The 20,568-nt window shown below is 41.0% G+C and overlaps 1 protein-coding gene and 1 pseudogene across 1 annotated transcript; one reads left to right on the top strand and one right to left on the bottom strand.

Moving 5' to 3' along the window:
- The first annotated feature begins 8,078 nt into the window (after positions 1 to 8,078).
- On the top strand, positions 8,079 to 12,640 carry LOC119366215 (G-type lectin S-receptor-like serine/threonine-protein kinase B120). The gene is made up of 7 exons (XM_037631905.1): positions 8,079 to 9,919; positions 10,513 to 10,611; positions 10,698 to 10,879; positions 11,052 to 11,262; positions 11,357 to 11,594; positions 11,698 to 11,848; positions 12,111 to 12,640. The coding sequence occupies exons 1-7, from the start codon at positions 8,653 to 8,655 to the stop codon at positions 12,408 to 12,410; spliced, it is 2,448 nt and encodes an 815-aa protein (XP_037487802.1). The 5' UTR covers positions 8,079 to 8,652; the 3' UTR covers positions 12,411 to 12,640.
- Positions 12,641 to 15,119: 2,479 nt separating this feature from the next.
- LOC119366219 lies at positions 15,120 to 18,495 on the bottom strand (annotated as a pseudogene).
- Positions 18,496 to 20,568: the final 2,073 nt, after the last annotated feature.

The following is a 20,568-nucleotide window of genomic DNA, read 5'->3' on the forward strand; positions in this document are numbered from 1 at the left end:
CAGAGTTACAAAGAATGTTCCCTTTCTCACAAATTGTTCACAGATCCAAAAATATGCTCGCCTTCTTCAAATTTTGTTCCAGGTTTAAAAAAAGTTCGAATTTCTAATCTCATTCGCATTTTCAAAAAATGTTCACAATTCAAAATAATGTTCGCATTGCCAAATTTTGTTCAGAGTTACAAAAAATGTTACCTCACTGAAACATTGTTCACAAATCCAAAAATATGTTCGCTTTCTTCAAATTTTGTTCCAAGTTTCAAAAATGTTCGCTTTTTCTATTTTTCGTTTAAAATTTTATGAAGTGTTCTTGTTTTTGAAAATTTGTTCAACATTACAAAAAAAACTTTGCTGTTTTTCAAAAAATTGTTCACAGGTCAAAAAATGTTCAACATTTTAAAATAATTATTCTCTATTTTTGGAATTGTCCGCGTTCAAAAAAAGATGCAGGTTTTGAAAACGAACTGCGTGTTTCCTGCAAAAAAAAGAATGAACTGCGTTCGAACTTCTAAAAAAGTTTAGATTTGTCGTGGATTATGTTCTTATAGCGTTTGCTGCTTAATATTGCCATAGGAACGTGTAGTGGTGCAATGGCTAGTGGACGCGGGTGCTAATAGGAAGGTCTCGAGTTCGAATCTCCAATCTTCTTCTGTTTTTTGCGTTGTACATTTTACGTCAGTAGCTGCTCCTTCGTGGGCCGGCCCAAACGAGTCACCCCTGTGCGAAGCCCCTCCAGTCTGCCGCAAAATGCGGCAGATAGGGGGTCCCATAGGGTTTGCCAGATGGAAACAGCTCTCGCCTGATGGCTTACCTCCCCACACGTAGCAACTGGGTCGACCTATTTTTTTTCCGATCATTGGCCCGCAACGTGCGATAACTTCCGCTGGTTCGAACATTTCACTCGCGATCGTTTCCATTTTTTATTGTTTTTTTCTCAATTTTCTGTTTCTTCGCTTTTTCGTCAGTTTTCTATGTTTTTGTTTTCTTTCTTTCAACGGTTTTCTTCATTTCTTTATATATTTTCGTCAAGGTTTTTTTGTTTGTTTTCTTTGACATATTTTTCTTGGTTTTCACAGTTTTTCCTTCTTTTTTAGGTCTTATTTCTGTATCTTTTTTTACATCATTTGTTTTTGTTTTCTTTCTAGGTTTTCACTATTTCACCATTATTTTTGCGTTGGCTTTCCATTTTTTCTTGGATTTTTTTGTTTTATTTGTTGGTCTTTTTGTTTTATTTGTCTTTCTTTTGTTCTTATAAAAATATGTTGATCATGTACTCTTATCATGTTAAGCATGCATATAAACATGTTCACCATGTAATGAAATAAAGTAAGACATACATTAAATAAAAGTACACACCATAAAACTCATTTTTTTTAAAGTTAGTTTTGTATCTATAAAATATTAAATGTGTATATGAAATTGTTTCTGGTATATACAAAATTTACATCGTGTGTTTAACAAATGTTAATTTCCATTAGGAAAATGTTCAATGCATTATCAAAAAAAAATGTACATGTTCAGCATTTTTTAAATCAGTGGGCAACATTTTTAATACACGTTTAAGATTTTTTTTAAATACACGATCAACATTCTTTTCATGTACATTTTATATTTTTTGAACACATGGGAAGCATTTTTCGAATTCTTGATGAAAAAAGTTCAAATACTTGATAATACTCTTTTAATACATGGTCATCATTTTATATACACATTTGATATTTTTCGAATACTTGATGAACATTTTTTTTCTAATGCTCGATTAGCATTTTTGAAATACATGATCAACTTTTTTCACAACACATTGTATAATTTTTGTATACATGGAAACATTTTTTAAATACACATTTAATATTTTCTAATTTTTGGGTTAATATTTTGCAATTATTTTATGTAGATATTTTTAATATATGTATATTTAGTATATTAGGATGTGCATAAAAAATAGAAAAATGAAAACAAAAATCGCAAAAAAAAAGAACGAAAGGAAAAACAAGGTTTCGGCCTCACGCGATCAGGGCAGGCCCAGGATAGCGTTTCCACAGAGAGGCTATAGGCGCGGCCCGTTTATACCTCGGTCCAGGCTAGTTCAAGGTGGGACCAACTTTAACGAAGGAGTAGTCCTGCGAAAGCCCCCTACAAGGGTCACCTGGGGTGAAGCCTCCACCACATGTCACACTCTTGGCGCTTCCTCTGATTTTTATCTTTTTTATTTTTCTGCACACGTTTTCAGCTTTTTAAATAGTTTTTCTTATTTTTTTTACTTTTCGGTTTTCCCCTGGTCTATCTTAGATTTTGGAACAAAAAAATGATTATTTTTGGATGAGAGATACAGATTTGCTTCCATGAGAGGCACATTCGTGTCTCTTGGAAACGAAAAAATACGGATTTTTTTCCACGAGCGGCACAGATTTGCTTCTGCGAGCCGTGCCTCTCGGGGAAAATGAGTTTTCGTTTTTCCCCTTCCGCTAGTGGCACAGTCATGCCTCTTGGAAACAGAAAAAGCGCGTCTTCTTTTTTGTCTTGCCTCTCGAAACCGAAAAAATATGCTTTCTTTTTAGATATTAGAAAATAAATTCGCATTAGTTTTATAGCGGTACAGCTTTGTGCTGGTGTATCTGATTAATTTACACGCCACTTTGACATGATGTGTTGAATATTGACACAGTTTTCATCACGATAAGTTCGACCATTATTGTGTATTGTACTATATGTATTAAAACAAGCATAACCTTAATAATATAAATGTACTTTTGACAAAGTCTAGACATATCATTTTCAAGTATGCAATATTCCAATATAAAGCATGGAACATGGAAGCTCCTTTTGTTTAAATAAACATGACACTCTTTTTTTGAACTTTTTAGATGAGGCACTATCCAATTACTGTCTTTTCTTGCGCTGACAACACCCAATTAATGATTTAATCTGGATTGATAGTTTATATACGACCATATTAGTATTGGCACCTCATTAGCTTCATGGTGCTTTATTAACTCTCAAATAATGCTTACATCATCCGCAAGTAAATTCAAAATAAAATCAGGTGGGACGTCCAATCACAAAGACGGTGGATCATCCCGACCATGCTGAGCTAGCCTATGAGCTACCATGTTTGATTCTTTGCTACAAAATTTAAAAAGAACCTTCCCGAAATCTGCGCAAATTTGCCGACAGTCGTCTAGTATGGGGCCAGCCACCATAGAATGTCCATTATTGTTTGTCATTGCATCCACAATTGTGATGTTATCCGCCCGGGCGACGATGGAATTTCCTCCCACTGACCGAGCAAGCTTCAAGCCCTCAAGAAGAGCTGCCGCCTCCGCTGATTCAACGTCACCTACATGCTCCAGCTTCGCCGTGGAGGCCGCAATAAAGAAACCGGCTCCGTCCCGGATAACTGCACCACAAGATCTAGAATAATTGTCTTCTATGAAGGACGCATCTGTGTTCAGAACTAGTTGGCCAGATGAAGGTCGCTTCCAGATATTCGTCCTTGGAAAGACTACCTTTTGCGTTGCTGCTCGAACAACATTTAGAGCAACAGCTCGTATCGCTTGTGCCGATCGTTCTGGCTTCTGCACCTCCTCTCCCTTCTCCACTTGTCTCCTCTGCCACCAAATATACCAAGCGGTCACAGCAATCATCTCTAGTAATTCAATAACATCATAATAACTCCGTTGGTTTGTTGGCTCACACGAAAGAAATTCCAGTATCTCCGCTCCCGATCTGCCCGGCACGGTAGTTGTCCGTATTATTTCATGTAGGTGAAGCCGTGGCCAAATCGTCCGGGCTCTGGAGCAACCAAAGATCGCATGTGCCACATCCTCCGCATGAGTCGTACAGACCGGGCATTGAGCAGATGTACAGACCGGGCATGTGCCACATCCTTGTGTAGTGCCCGCCATAAGAAGATTTTCACTTTACTTGGCACTTTTAAGTTCCATAGTTTCCTCCAAACAGGATGGTAACCTGAAGCACTTGTGATAGAGCTAGGATTGCTGCTGACATACGAGTCCTCCCACTGCTTGTAGTATGCCGAGCATACACTAAAAATGCCCGACCTTGTCAAATGCCATGCTACATAGTCCTCCATATCTCCCTGGTGCAAAGGGATTTGTAAGATCCGATCAACGTCCATGGGCCAAAAATTATCTTTGATAAGCTGTTCATCCCACTCCCCAGAGGCTGGGTCGATAAGTTCATTAACTCGAGTTAGAACTCTGTTTCCTCGGGGCATCACAATTTTCCTTGAGGAACTGTTGGGAATCCAGCAATCTTCCCAAATGTTCAACTTCAAACCGTTACCAACCCTCCATATACACCCTTTCTTGAAAGTTTGGGCTCCTGCCCATATGCTTTGCCAAACAAAAGAGGCCCCCCTTCTTGAGTTCACAATTTAGCAATTCTCCCGTTGGGTAGTATTTTGAACGGAGTACCCTTGCACACAATCATGATGCTCAATAAGCCTCCAAACCTGTTTAGCTAGGAGTGCCAAATTAAAGCTATGGACGTCACGAAAGCCCATGCCCCCTCTATCCTTAGGAATGCACATCTTCCACCAAGCGAACCAATGCATCTTACGTTGGTTTTCCCCGTCACCCCACCAGTAATGTGAAATAGCATCAGTGATCCCCTTGCAAATTTTTTTCGAGAATTTGAAAACACTCATCGCATACGTAGGGATGGCATAGCTTTAATTTTCCATCATTGTAGGTATGCAAGTGATTTTTGAATCTCTGATTGGTTGTATTTCTGCAGTTGAAAAGAAGAGGAGTTCCGTAAATATTGTACTCCCAATCATATCATTCATGTTTCTACTGGCATGCATATCACTCATCTGGATGTACAAATACAGAGGTAAAGTTACAAATATCCTCTTATTTTTAGAATGCTAAATTAGTGAAAAGTTAAGAAAACTATGGATCCCCGAACCAGCAGGGAAATGGCGAAAGAAGGAAAACCAGAAGAAATTGGTGCTAGGATACTTTAACACATCCAATGAACTTCAAGGCGAAAATACTGGATTTCCTTTCGTTAGCTTTGAAGACATCTTTTCAGCAAGAAATTGTTCGCCAATTCCAACTTGCTTGGACAGGGAGGTTTTGGCAATGTTTACAAGGTAATAGAAAGTTGTACTTACAGTAGAACAACTTTTTGATAGAAAAACAACAAACCTAATTTACCTTTCAATTATTGTTTGACTTCAAAAACCACCCTTGACTCTCAATCGTTTGGTTTCTCAGACCATCAGAGTACCAAAAATATTCTCCCACCCCATGTACTCGCTGACCAAGAAGCTACTCAGATTTGGATGATGTAGCATATATGTGGATGACTTAGGTGTCTAACAACTAATTATTATTAATGTTATTTCTAACATAAAGCTTTGCTGACACAAGAGTTAACACATGTTGAGTGGATTCCAAATTAGTGAAACATGACCTTTTTTATGCCAAATTATGCAAAGTGTTTTAGATTGAATTGGTGATTATGTTGGAAATTTTCCCTCAGGATCGACATCAGAATAACACGAACACACGTGCACATAAAATTGATAGCCAAGGGCCCGTATCGTGCCCTTTGTTTTCCTATTTATTTCTATTTTCTGATTTTCTCCGTGGTATTACAAAGCTACGTATACGTGCATATATATGTAGGAGCTACCCTACTCATAGCACGTATAGCAAACCGACCTGAGCCTAACTGCTAACCCAACACGGACATTGACTCAAGTCCTAACCGGACTCTCCTAATCTAATCACCGGCAAGCTTGATCACAAGCCTAACATGACTCGGTACTACTACTTGGATACACGGCTATTTACTATACTCCTAGCCGGACTATTTGCTTAACATCACCACATGCAAAGATATGACTAGACCACCTTGCAGTCTAAGCTTTAAACTTGTTTGGATTAAGCTATCAGATTAGAACTAGATTTTTGTTTATATCTGAGGTTGCATCAGAAACAATGCACTTCTTCATGTGGAAGGGTAACAATAGGACTGAAAAAGTTGGTTTCCAGTTCTTTCTTAATTGAAAAAATGTGCCTCATGTAGGGGACATTGGTAGGAGGAAATGTGGTTGCTGTCAAAAGGCTTAGTGAGGGTTCTAGACAAGGTATAGTGGAATTCAAAAATGAAGTAGTTCTAATTGCCAAACTGCAGCATAAGAACCTAGTCAGACTTCTTGGATGATGCATTCATGAAGATGAGAAGTTACTGTTCTATGAATACTTGCCTAACAAAAGTCTGGATGCCTTCCTATTTGGTATGTGCTATTTTTTGAAAAAATATATCACAAAATACTTACATTAACCAAAATGATAATCATGATGACCCACTGTGTTTCTTGTTGATCATGATAGATGCTTCACGAAAACATGTGCTCGATTGGTTAACACGGTTCAAAATAATTAAAGGAATATCAAGAGGCCTTCTTTATCTTCATCAAGATTCAAGGTTAACAATAATTCACAGAGATCTTAAAGCAAGCAACATCCTGTTGGACACAGAAATGACTCCCGAAATTTCAGACTTTGGTACGGCAAGAATCTTTGGTGCAAACCAGAATCAAGCAAATACTACCCAAGTTGTTGGGACATAGTAAGTAACTGGTGTACTAACAAACGCTTAACAGAGCTGTCTTTATGGTCTAGTATAGCCCGATTTGTACATTCTTTGCTGAATCGTTGAATGTTTTGAACAGTGGTTACATGTCGCCTGAATATGCGATGAGAGGTGCCTTCTTTGTGAACGTTGACACTTATAGCTTCGGTGTTCTTCTCTTGGAGATTATTAGTGGCTTGAAGATCAGCTCACCTCAGCCCATAAAGAACTTCTCTAGCCTTGTCTCTTATGTAAGTGTTGTGGAATATATTTCCAGTTAACACTTTCCCCCCTTGCAAATATTAGTAACTTTTATCTTGAATTCATTCTATTGGTCAGGCATGGAGATTATGGGAAGATGGAAAAGCAACTGAACTGGTGGACTCTTCGATAGTGGCAAGTTGCCCATTTAATGAAGTTCTACGGTGTATCCATGTGGGACTCTTGTGTGTTCAGGACAATGCCAATGATAGGCCCCCGATGTCATCAGTTATGTTTATGTTAGAGAATGAAATCGCAGTCCTTCCGAAGCCAAAGCAACCTGTATGTTTTGGTATGAGTAATTATGGAGATGGGCGAGCGGAGAGCATAGAGAATTCTGTAGATGCATCAAGTATAACAATACTCGAGGGTCGTTAAATTTTTATTTTTTAAAAGCATAGCTAATCATATAGTTTATGATTTACTCTATCTGAACTGTACATTTCATATGTGGGTTGTCATATACGTTCATTTATTGTACGAGAGAAGCTGTGAATTACACAGATGCTGATCCATCTTAGTCCATGATGTATGTCTTACTGAATAATTATTATCCTCTTGGTAAAATAGTTTTTTATCCGGCTATTATTATCAGAAACCATACATGGTAGAATGACTCCATGGGTAGCGCACGAGGCCGCACTGCCGCTGCAGCTTGGGTCGACATTTCTGGATGCAGTCGGCGTGCGTGTTCCACTGGATGGGATGTTGTGGCCTGTCATCTTCTATGGAGCTCGAAAGGCTAGACCTGCCTCCCTGCGAATCTGGGTCTCTCTTCAGTGGCGTGGATTTGATGGCTTGCTGGCATGCTTGTGTCATTGAGCGTAATCAACCAAACTTGCATGGCTTGCTGGCATGGGATGTTGTACGGTTTTTTGCTCGGTTTTCTCTTAACCAAACTTTTTTTTTGAAACTGTAATCAACCAAACCTATATCACTTTTCACCGACTTACTTTATTAACAGGTCATTTCCACTTCTTCACGTATAGAGAGCGCTCCTGCTAGTTGCTAAAAATAATAATTCACAGGCTGTAGGCGACCCCCTTTCACAGGCTCTGGTAACATCAAAGCAATGAATTATCCCCTGTTCCAACGAGGGCATGGTCAGGAGGTTTTCCGGGTCGCCCTCTGAAGCTGTCACCACTACAGTTTGAACTATTGGTAATAACGATTTTTCTTTGTTCAAGTCTTTGAGACTTATTTGCCTTCTCTCGTCCATCCTCCATTGCTAATCTAGGTCCCACAAAAGGAGCCATTATCATCGCTGTCTCCATCAACTAGTCTCAAATCCAGACTTTGCCACTTTGATATCTTCAATTTCTTTGACTCTTTGATATATTCAGATCATTCGGTTTGTCCTTGGGCCCATACTCCTCCGTGCTGAGATGCCTTCTCATAACTCCATATACAAGCACAGAAACAACACAGGCATACCGCATACCACACTACCACACATGTTCGCTGTTCCAGTGTGGGTCAAGCTCACGACTAATCAGCCGGCTCTTTTGTGGCCAAAGCTGTGATGAGGTTTCCCTGTCGCCCTCTTACTCTAGACTCCAATCTGGACTTGTAGCGACGAATTTTCTTTGCGCGTACAGCACCGTTGTCGAAGACTTTTCATCTGCTTTGCTCTCCTGCTGGCCAACCATCTGTACTATGATCTATGTCGACTCTGATGTCTTTATCCATATCACTAGTCCCACTAATTCCAGATTTTGCCATCTTTCATCTATATCTGTGTGACACTTCCGTCTCTTGGCACAAACAGATGAAGGAGGTGGCCTAATGGCTATGCTCTACATTCCCATCTTCTTCCTACTATTCTTGAGTTCATTCTGCAAACCCGATGACCAGCTCACACAAGCAAAGCCACTCACTGACCGCGACATTCTCATCTCCGAGAACAGGGTCTTTGCTCTGGGATTCTTCTCCCCGACAAGCTCCAACAAGAGTTTTTACCTTGGCATATGGTACCACAGCCTCCCCGGGCCACAGACTGTCGTGTGGATCGCCAACCGAGACGACCCAATCATCAACCCTTCGTCCATGATGCTCAAGGTAACTAACAATTCTCGCATGGTATTATCCAACTCCGAAGGCCGTGATATTTGGATGGCAGCAAACAACATCACTACTGAGGCGGTAGGAGCTTATGCAGTATTACTCAACTCAGGGAACTTTATCCTCCGGTCTTCGGACGACCAGGACATATGGTTGAGCTTCGATAATCCGACCGATACCGTCCTTCCAAGTATGAGATTTGTGGTGAGCTACAAGGCACAAGTCATCGCACGGCTTGTTGCTTGGAAGGGCCCAGATGACCCATCTTCTGGGGACTTCTCATGCAGCGGCGACCCAAGATCCCCAGACCTTCAGTTGGTAACATTGAACAAGGCTAGGGTATATTGCCGTATCATTGTGTGGGACGGTGTGTCGGTGTCCGGCCGCACATTTCTAACCATCACTAGCTCCATCTTGTACCAAACAGTTGTCAACTCTGGAGACGAGTTCAGTTTCATGTTCACCCTCTCCAACAACTCACCATTCGTGCGCCTCATGCTTGACTACACTGGCAAGTTGAAGGCTCTAGCCTGGGACAACCACTCCATGTCATGGACAGTCATCAATGAGCTCCCCAATAATGCTTGTGATCTGTATGGCTCATGTGGCCCGTTTGGCTATTGTGACTTCACCGAGGCCATTCCAACATGTCAGTGCTTTGATGGGTTTGAGCCTGTAGACAGTAGTAACTCTTTTAAAGGATGTCAGAGAACACAGGCGCTTAAATGCCGCAAGCAAAGCCATTTCACGTCTTTTCCTGGAATGAAGGTTCCTGACATGTTCTTGCATATACGCAACAGAAACTTGGATGACTGTGCAGCTGAGTGCATCAACAATTGCTCGTGTACAGCGTATGCTTATGCCGACTTGAGTAGCGGAGGTGCTATGGCGGATCCGTCAAGGTGCTTAGTTTGGTTAGGGGAGCTTATTGATGCTCAGAAGGCAACCGGCGGTGGCGAGAACCTATACCTCCGACTTGCCGATTCTCCTGGTATTCGGTATTCCATGCCCTCTCTTTTTTTACCTAGTCAGTAGTGTTTTTAATACTCTATTGCTAGTATATATATCAATACATATTTGACCCAAAAAAATTGTAGTACTATAAAATTATTTCCAAAGAAATCTAAGCATACCATTTTCAAGATATCCAATCTAAATATATCAAGTAGTACCAGTAGTTAAAGTTTTAGAAGTTCCATATCCAAAACATCACGTTGTTTAGAACTGGAAGGAGTACATAAAAGGAAGGTCCTCTTGTTTAAATATACACGGCATTCCTTTTAGCATCATTTTACAATTGCTAGGTTGTTCAATTACTTCTGGCCTTCACTTTCAAATTCAGTTACAATTCTTTCCAGATTCCTTGTCTTAACTTTCCCAGAAGGCCATAGCTAGTTACCGGAGTATTTTTTCTCTTGAATTGACAATAATGGCTAATGCATATTTGCAAGATCAACTACCTTTTTTTAAGATGGCCAAATCTTTGATTTACCACCTGCCCTGGTAGTTCAGGTTAAGAAATAACGATAGTCTAGGCGCCTAATTAGCTTCACTAATCCGTCATGATTCTTCGCATTTCTGCAGTTCACAAGAAAACCAGTCCAGTAAAGATTGTACTCCCCATTATATCATGCCTGCTACTACTGGCATGCACAGTCTTCGTCTGGATGTACAAATATAGAGGTAGAGTAACAAATATCCTCTTGTTTTCGACATATTATATTAGTAGTACAAGGGTTAATCAAAAGGGTGGATGTCCTAATCAACAGGCAAATGGGCAAAGAAGAAAAACCAGAAGAAACTGATGCTAGGATACATTAGCACATCCAACTCACTAGAAGGCAATAATACGGAATTTCCATGTTTTAGCTATGAAGACATACTTTCAGCAACAAATTTTTTCGCGGATTCCAGCTTGCTTGGACGTGGAGGTTTTGGCAAAGTTTACAAGGTAACATGATGTACTAGCCTTGTCATTCGAGGTACAAAGGAAATAATTTTAGAGTTGAATAGTATCTAGGGCTCAGTTGAAAAACACATTTCTTCATGTTAAAATATTACACATAGGGTTTGAAAAAGTTTGTTTCAATTTTTTGCTTGATTGAAAAAGTTTGCTCATGTAGGGCACATTGGAAGGTGGAAATGAAGTTGCTGTCAAAAGGCTTAGTAAGAGCTCTGGACAAGGTATAGTGGAGTTCAAAAATGAAATAGTTCTCATTGCAAAACTGCAGCACAAGAACCTAGTCAGACTTCTCGGCTGTTGCATCCATGAAGATGAGAAGTTATTGATCTACGAGTACTTAGCTAATAAAAGTTTGGATGCCTTTCTTTTTGGTATGTGCTAGTTTGTTGATTACATTCTTTTTTTTTTACATTAACCAAAATGATATTCATGATGATCTGTTTCCTTCCATATTGATCATGAAAGATCATGCACGAAAACATGTGCTCGATTGGTTGACACGGTTCAAAATAATTAAAGGAGTAGCAAGAGGCCTTCTTTATCTCCATCAAGATTCAAGATTAACAGTAATTCACAGAGATCTCAAAGCAAGCAACATTTTGTTGGATATTGAAATGACTCCTAAAATTTCAGATTTTGGTATGGCAAGAATCTTTGGTGCAAACCAGAATCATGCTAACACAACCCGGGTCGTCGGAACATAGTAAGTAACTGGTTTACTAATAAAATCTTAGCGCTCTAGTTTATATGGTTTAGTATAGTTTGTTTTGTACATTCCTTGCTAACTTGTTGAATGTTTTAAATAGTGGTTATATGTCCCCTGAATATGCAATGGGAGGTGCATTTTCTGTGAAATCGGACACTTATAGCTTTGGGGTTCTTCTCTTGGAGATTGTTAGTGGCATGAAGATTAGCTCACCTCAGCTCAACATGGAATTTTGTAGCCTTATATCTTATGTAAGTATTGCGTATTCACCATTGGGCTCTTTGCCTAGCGTTGTCTAGCCGACACTCGGCAAAGGCAAGTCTTTGCCGAGTGTCCATATTGTGCCGAGTGCTTTTCAGCCGCGCTCGGTTTAGGAGGGTCTTTCCTGAGTACATGACATGATGCACTCAGAAATCACCTCAATGTTGGTAGTGAATATGGGAAATTTCTTATTAATCTCTCACCCAAACAATATATTTAGCAACTTGATTATGACTTCATGCTATTGATCAGGCTTGGAGATTATGGGAAGATGGAAAAGCTACCGAACTGGTGGACTCCTTCATTGCTGCGAGCTGCTCACTTCATGAAATTGTACGGTGCATTCATGTGGGACTCTTGTGTGTCCAAGACAATCCAAATGATAGACCACTAATGTCCTCGGTTATGTTTATGTTAGAGAATGAAAGTGCAATGCTTCCACCTCCAAAGCATCCTGTATACTTTGCTCTAGGTAATTATGAAGGTGAACAAGCCAGGGAGGGAATGAGTTCCACAAATGAAATGAGTATGACAATGCTCAAGGGCCGTTAGTTTTTGCACAACTTAATGTGCATGAATTTTAGTGTACATCAAGAACTATCTTTATTTGATTTGACCCAATGGTTTGGCAGAGGTGAGCCAATTAAGCATTTGCTTTGGTTGGGCCCCTGGTGTACATAGTTGTATGCTTTATGATTTACTCTCTCCGAACTGAAGTGTTGCTTAGGTGGCTGCAATATGTGTGAGTCTTTTGTACTAGAAGAGTTGTGAATAACACAGTGGAGTAACCACTCAGGTAAGGAGGTGGCTTGCCTAGCTCCTCCTATCATGGTCCTCAATGTCCAACCACATAGTTTCTGTTGATATAAAAAAGTTATATTACAAAACATTTTAATCATCGTCAATTCCTGTGACTATGTATCACACCCTTCGATTCATCAAAAAGTACTATGCGCTAACATTTAGAATGCACTTCACCATTCACACTTCACACAAATATTGTTGCCACATTCGTGTTAGGCGACACGATATATAACGACCAAAAGTCAAAGGAGCCTTCAGCAACCAAGCATGGGTTTGTGTTTCTCAGGGGTACTCTGATATCTCTCTCTTGAGCAATGCGGTGTGGACTATTTGCTGAGAACTCCATTACATGATGCTGCAATGGGAGTAATTCTAGTAACCACTCACCATGATACAGTTTTGCATGCAATTGGGGTGGAAGATGTGCATCGAGTTGAACACTGATGCAATCGAGATGCCAGCAAATACATGGTGGGAGCTGCTTTGGAATAGTGTGAACATTGATAAGGAAAGAAATTTGAAAACCTTCGAGAGATAGATGTGGTGGACTACCTCTCACAATCAAGTGTGCTGATAGTGTCTTGTAACTAAATAGAAATCTGAGAAAGAATGGAGAAAGGTTGTAAAGAGAAGTGCTTAGTCTATGGGTAATCTTCCAACTGAGCTCAGAGGTGATTTGTATTCGAGTTATGATGATCTGCCACGACATTTGAAGCATTTAGCCTTATATCCAGAAGATTGGTGCATATGTCATGATGTAGAGGAGTATGCTGAACAACTTCAGGCTTTGGGCTGTTGAAGCTTTTGTGGAGGAGTATGCTGAACAACTTCAAGAAGATACAACTGAAGAACATTACTATGAGTTCATGTATAGGAATCTCCTACAACCAGACCGTTTACTTGCTGACCATAGTTGGTGCAAAATGCATGATCATTTATGTTAGCTTGGTCAACATATATCTGGAGAAGAAAGTTTATGTGGAGACCATCGGGGGATAAAACTTTGTACAAACTAAGATTTGTTTCAGTTGTCACTAACAAGGATTATATAGCACTCCCAATATGAACAAAGAGATGATTACATTCCTACTATAAGGGATGAAGTGTTGAGAATACAATTTTTAAGAGACTTCCATGCATTCGTGTTTTAGATCTGACTGATTCATCTATTCAAAGCATTCCAAATTGCATTAGAAGTTTGATCCACCTATATGACTACTTGATCTTAATGATGCAAACATACCTTACCCTTTAGAGTCCATCGGTTCCCTCATAAATCTTTAGATAGTAAACCTGCAAAGGTGCAAAGCTTTGAACAGCCTTCCTTTGGCGATCACTCAATTGTGCAATTTAAGGCGCCTTCTGACTATATACCAATAAATCGGGTTCCAAAAGGAATATGCAGATAAGAATTCCTCAACGGATTAGAAGGATTTCCTATTAGTGGTGGAAGTGACAATTGAAAAACACAAGACGGATGGAAATTGGAAGGGTTGGAAGATCTCTCAGTCTCTCACAGCTAAGGCAGCTTGCGATTATCAAATTGGAAAGAGCAGCTCCTTGTACTACAGACTCATTGTTAACAGGCAAAAAATAATCTCACATGAATCACACTCAGAAGATGCTGACAATATTGAGAAGATCTTTCAGTAGTTAATCCCTCCACACAGCCTGGAATATGTAGTTATTAATGGATTCTTTGGCCAGACATATTCTACATGGCTTGGCAACACCCACACGTGTCTTCAGTTGTATACTTGAAACTCATAGACTGCAGTTCATGTGTGCATCTTCCACCAATCGGTCAGCTGCCCAACTTGAGATATTTGGAAATCGATGGAGTAACAGGGCTTACCAAGACTGGTACCAAGTTTGTGGGCTGCGGGGTGCAGGTGCTAATCCCATGTCCAAGGATGCAGTTCTTGCTTTCCCCAAGCTCGAAATGTTGGGCATACATGATATGCCTAACTGGGAGGAATGGCCCATTGTTGAAGAAGATGCTGCAACATCGACAACATTTTGTGGAAGGGAAAGAGGAAGCCCTGACCCCAAGGATCCAGATTGCTGCCATTACTCAAAGGATGCCCCAAGCTAAGAGCTCTCCCACGACAGCTTGGACAGGAGGCAACCAGCTTGGAATCGTTCCATTTAAGAGGAGCAGGCTGCTTGAAGATGTTGAAGGACCTCCCATTCATCTCTCAGATGCTTGTAAATTGCTGGATGTGACGTCCTGGAGAAGGTCTCAAACCTTCTTAATCTAAGAGAGATCCATGTATCTGGTTCTCCAAACTAAAACTTAAATTTGAAGTTTGTTGAGGGGTTTGTGTTTGCAGCAGCTTTGGCTTCAAATCCTAGAGTAGCAAAGGACATGTGTACACGTGGCCTAGAGAGTGAACACATAATTAAGATGGCAACGGAGACACAAAGTACAAACATTGGTTCGACATTTAATTTCTTATTTGGTCTGTGTTCTGCATTGTTCGATCGTGCATCTAGGCCTCTGCTCTGCCTATGCGCACTGTTTCCTTGCATAACTACCATTTCATGGCCCTCTAAGGTTGACATTAAATTTGTGTACTTTCCATTACTATCATAAGCATGTGGACAGCCTGTCTTTGGCAGGGAACTTACAAGAAAATTATGGAAACAAGGGCCAAAGGTGAGACCTTACAGTTACACATTAGAATTAGATGGCCGCTCCATCAAGAAGACTGCAAGTAAAATCATTGCTCGCCAGCTCTATTTTGTCTGCCTTGACAACAGCACTTAGGCGAAGGGGTGCAAAGCTCCGATCAGGGCCATACAAATGAGGGAAGTAGTTACAGCCATCAGCTGCCTCATAAATTAAGCCATCTGCAATCTAAGATACGCATGAATAATAAACTGTACATGTAAATGCCGTTGCATCAATAGGTGGCAATTTATGCATTTGTCCCAACACCGGTATAGATAAGTACATTAAATCATACTCCCTCCGTCCGGAAATACTTGTCATGGAAATGGATGTATCTAGATGTGTTTTAGTTCTAGATACATCCAATTTTATCTATTTGTGCGACAAGTATTTCCGGACAGAGGAAGTAGTAAATATATATTTAGAGATACAAAAAATTGGGAATTTCCTCAATAGCTACAATAAACTAATACGAGAAGAAATAAAATGGATGTTTAAAGATTAATACCTTGGCAGTGTTAATTTGTAGCAGGTATAGATCATTTTGCCCACGGAAATAATTCTTTAGGGTCACCTTCACCTACACCAAGTCAAGGATTAAATAAACTTAGCTTTTGAAAAGGACCAACACACGCGCACACACACACACACACACACAAAAAAGGATGAATCAATGTTTTCGAGTCGATGAGTCGACGAGTCGCTCAGGGGGGCCGACTCTAGACTAGTCTAGACTAGTCTAGACTCATGGTCGATGAGTCGACATGGCGACGAGTCGACGTGAGTTAAGTAGCAGCCAGGGGAGGAGCACAAGTGCTCAACAGCAGCAGCAGCAACAAGGGGAGGGGCACACCAGCAGCCACATCAACCAGGGGAGGAGGGGAGGAGCACAACACAGCAGGAACAGCAACCAGGGGAGGGGAGGAGCACAGTAGCAGGGGAGGAGGGGAGGAGCACACCATAGGAGGAGAGTTGCAGAACAGAGGAGGGGAGGAGCAGAACAGCAGCAGGGGCAACCCGGGGTGGCGGCTGGAGAGGGTTCGATCGGGGGGAGGGGATGGGGGATGATCGATCTAGGTTTCCAGGGGAGATGGGCCAGCCCATATAACAGTTGGGCTCAATTTAAGTGAGTCGCTCGACCCAGAAAGAGCGACTAGTCGAGACTAAGTCGCTCGAGTCACTCGACTTATGCCAGGAGTCGAGTCGAGAGTTTGAGTAGAACCTGGAGCAGCGACTCATCAACTAGTCGCGACTAGTCGAACGACTCGAAAACAGAGGGATGAATGCATATGATTCATATTTTCTGAAAAAAAAAAGACTCCAGATCAAGTCATCCCATTGAAATAACAGGGATGGTTTTTTTTTTTTGATATAGTCTCTTGGAACAGGCATAACACCGATTAGACTGAAGCTGGTACATTAGAAGTCAGTGCTCAACAGATATTACAGCACCAGAACATGTGACAGTTCAAGAAAGTAGCTGGGTGGTTTGCTTTCTTGTTTCCATCCCGTTTTTCTTTTGCCATCAATCACTTTGTTCAGTTGCCTCGCAATTTAGTGGGGATCAGGACATTAAGCGGCACCTTGACCTGTCCACAATTGCTGCTGCTGAACTAGATAACCTGCACCAAATTATTTGTGACATTCAAGTGGTGGACCGCAATTCCGAGAGTGATCTGAGATTGGGATGGTTAAATTGCAAACCGCCCTGTACTTCTTTCTTCTACAGGCTACTCGCAATGTGTGAAGTCTTTTGTGGTCTCCTGCTAAATACATTTGGTGCTCTGTGATCGCAAAGAAATACCGTGTGTTTCTTTGGCTTGCTTTCAGAGCAAGATTGAATACACATGAAAATATGACAAGTGTTGGAGGAATATTCAGAACTGTTTCTGTGACTGTTGTCCCACTGTTGAGCCAATTAACCATATCATTCTGTAATGAAAGCTGATGCATGATCTTTTCACAGATTTGGGTCTCCTACCTCTGGCTGAATCCTTGGTCACCGTTCTTTCTTTTATGCAGACTGCCAGGTCTGATGACCCTCACTGGCACATAATCTTCGCAGCCCCCACAGTGCAACTCTGGGAGGTCCGCAACAAACAGATTTTTGATCATATCTTCATCCCTCAGGCTGTCTCCCGGCAACAGATTGCAAGCATGACTAAGCTATGGAGCAACAGAATTGAGAACCATTCTCTGAAGGATTTCTTGGTTTCTTCTGCAGATTGTTTGCTTCTAACTTGTAGGGTTCCTAAAATGACCATTTTCCCCTTTCTGTTCCCTCCCTTTATTTATGTTGCTTTGTAACTTGTTTTGAACCCCAGACTTCGGCCTGTTTGGAATATACAAGGTAGAATGAGGCCTACCTTCTTATCCCCGATCTTTTTTTAAAAGCCTAAAAACACATCGTTTTCAATTTAATTTCTTGATAGAAGAAATTTGCCGAATTTTATGTTATTTTGGTACGATATGCTATACTTGTTAATGTTCTGTTGAACGGCATTGATCTACATCTCGTTCCATGAGTCATCCTTCAACTGCTTGCTAGTGTATTACGGATCATTACAAATTACTTGGTGTACCAACCTAAACAAACTGAAAGATTTAGTCAGAAAAGACATCCACTACAGTATGGACTACTGTATTTGGCATAACCAGAGGAATAAGCCCCAGATCTGGACGAGGCAATCAACCCAGGAAATCAACAAGAGAAGAAGGGTTCGCAATTCCAGATCAACAAAAGCAACCAAATCATATAGGAAATGGCACATCCCAGCAGCATATACACTCACGAGTCCATGGTCAATCCCCAAGTCCAAATCGAGCAATACAGGGGGGAATCTGCTGACAGAGCAATATATCTACACTGGAATCTGAAGCAGAGCCGAGAGATCTGGACTTCTGGAGTGGAGAGGAGGGGGGTAAAAGACGGAAGGAATCGAAGAGATTGTTGGGATACCTGGGCAAGGTCGCTGAGATGGAAGCAGCCGGTGGAGCGGTCGAGGTCGCCGCCGAGGGTGCCGCCGTGCGCTGGAGCTCCGCCCACTCATCCCCCGTGCTGATCCGGTACACGAACGCTGGCGGCGGCGGCGGCGGCGTTGCCATTGCGGCGGCCCGCTAAGAACTGTGTTGACCAAAGCGGAATAAGTGGGCCATACGTGTCGGACGGTAAAATAAGCTGAACCGGAGCAATCCTCTCTAACAGTAAGCTTCTTAATTTTAAAAGGCTGACAACCAATTGGGATGTACAATTGAAATTCCGTCATCTAATTTTGACCGTGTTAACAATTTCTCAAATCTATCTCATTTGGTTGTTTTATATACTATACACTCTGCTTTCTAATTTGTAATGCCTCATAAGTAATTGAGGCCTTCGATTTAAAATTGAGTCACTAATTTTGACCGGGTCAACAGTTCCTCAAGGAGCTCTTTCATTTAATTATTTTAATTCATTATATTCCATAATTTTGAAGCTCTTCAATTCAATAAAGGTATTCGATTTTGGATTTGATTTGATTTACGATTTATGATTCAAATGAGGATTCACTCTGAACTAACACAACTAAGAGATGCCCTATAGCTGATCCAGGTTTGGATATAGGGTAGTTGTTGCTGAGCCCACATGTTACATGATCTGAGCTAATATGTGTATCATGTTGTACTTTTTTTAGAAAGAGAAAGGGAAACACAGTGTTGTAATCGACTATATCACTAAGCTCCTTAGGATTGGAGGCCTCTCATTTAATTGATGTCATCAATTTGAAATTGGATCACCAATTTTGACCGAGTCAACAATCTCTCACTTAATTCTTTTAATCAAGAGTCCTCTTTTATTTTGGAGCTCTCTCATTCAAATGAGAAATTCAATATTGAATTTGGTTCATGATTTTGGCTAGGTCAACAATTTTTCAAATTGATCGAAAGCTTAAGTGCATCTAGTGCCACCCCTAGTTGGTTTTGGAGTATTGACGACAAACTTAGTTGAGGGACTAATGTATTTGTGAGAATTGCAAGATAACACAGGTAGTAGTCCCATATTGATTTGGTTTACCTACCAGAGATGACCCCTAAAAATGTGTGAAGACATTGAAGACAATTGTGGTCTGTGAAGACATTCACGTTGAAGACTATGACATGAGAAGACATATCGTGAAGACTATGGAGTGCGAAGACATAGTTGTTTCACAGTTTCCTTCTCTTCTTTGTTGAGTCATAGGAACAACAGTAATGTTAAATGGGGTCCAAGTGAACAAAGTCAGAGTGACTGATGTGATGCTCAACCAAATCTTATGCCTTCGAGTGAAGACAATGAGAGCAAATCTTATCCAGAGCTGGATGAGTCAGCTTTACTTGTAGCCCAAGTCAAGCTACCGCGTGTGTTTGAAATCTGACCGTTGGAACACATGTCAGTTCCTTAGTGACCCAGGGTCATTTTGGACAAATCAGGTCGGATTGCCTTCTGGCTATAAATAGCCCACCCCCTACACCATAAATTGGTGGCTGCTTAGAGTTAGTGCACGACTTTTTGTCGTTTGAGAGCAACCCACCTCCGAAGCTTTGAGAGAGAGAATCCTTGCGAGGACAAAGCCCAAAACACCCAGAGCCAAAGCGTGTTAGGCACCACTGAAGTCTTTCTGTCCGCGTGATCTGAAGACTTATTACACTTGAGGATTGTGAATCCTCCAGCCGGTTAGGCGTCGCATTCTGAGCATCCAAGAGTCATTGTGGATTGCCGGTGAACGAAGTCTATGAAGGTTTGGAAGTCTCCCTTGAAGACTTACCAGAGTGATTGGGCGGGGACTAAGTGTTCTTAGCTCAAGGGGAATAAGGTGAAGACGCGGTCTTGTGAGTTAAATCTCAGCCTCCCTAACCAGATGTATAGTTGTCACAGCAACTGGAACTCGTCGAACAAATCCCTTGTCCTCTCCGAGCAACTGGTTCTATCCTACCTCTCTTGCTTTACTTACAGTTTGTCTTCATGAAGTATTTGCCTACTTGCCTTATCTGTTTGACTTCACTATGTGAAGACAATTGTCTGTTTGGCTTCATCTATCTTCCATCCTGATCCATATTACCTAGCTGCTCATAGTCTTCATGCTTTCATTACATTGCTTACTTGACTATGGCTTGTCTAGTGTAGTCTACCTTCCGCTACATATCAATAGGTTCATTTCTATCATTTGTCTTCGAAACATCCCTGTTTTGAAGACTTCCATAAAAATCGCCTATTCA

Source organism: Triticum dicoccoides, chromosome 2B, assembly GCF_002162155.2.
Source record: "Triticum dicoccoides isolate Atlit2015 ecotype Zavitan chromosome 2B, WEW_v2.0, whole genome shotgun sequence".
Lineage (NCBI taxonomy): Eukaryota > Viridiplantae > Streptophyta > Magnoliopsida > Poales > Poaceae > Triticum > Triticum dicoccoides.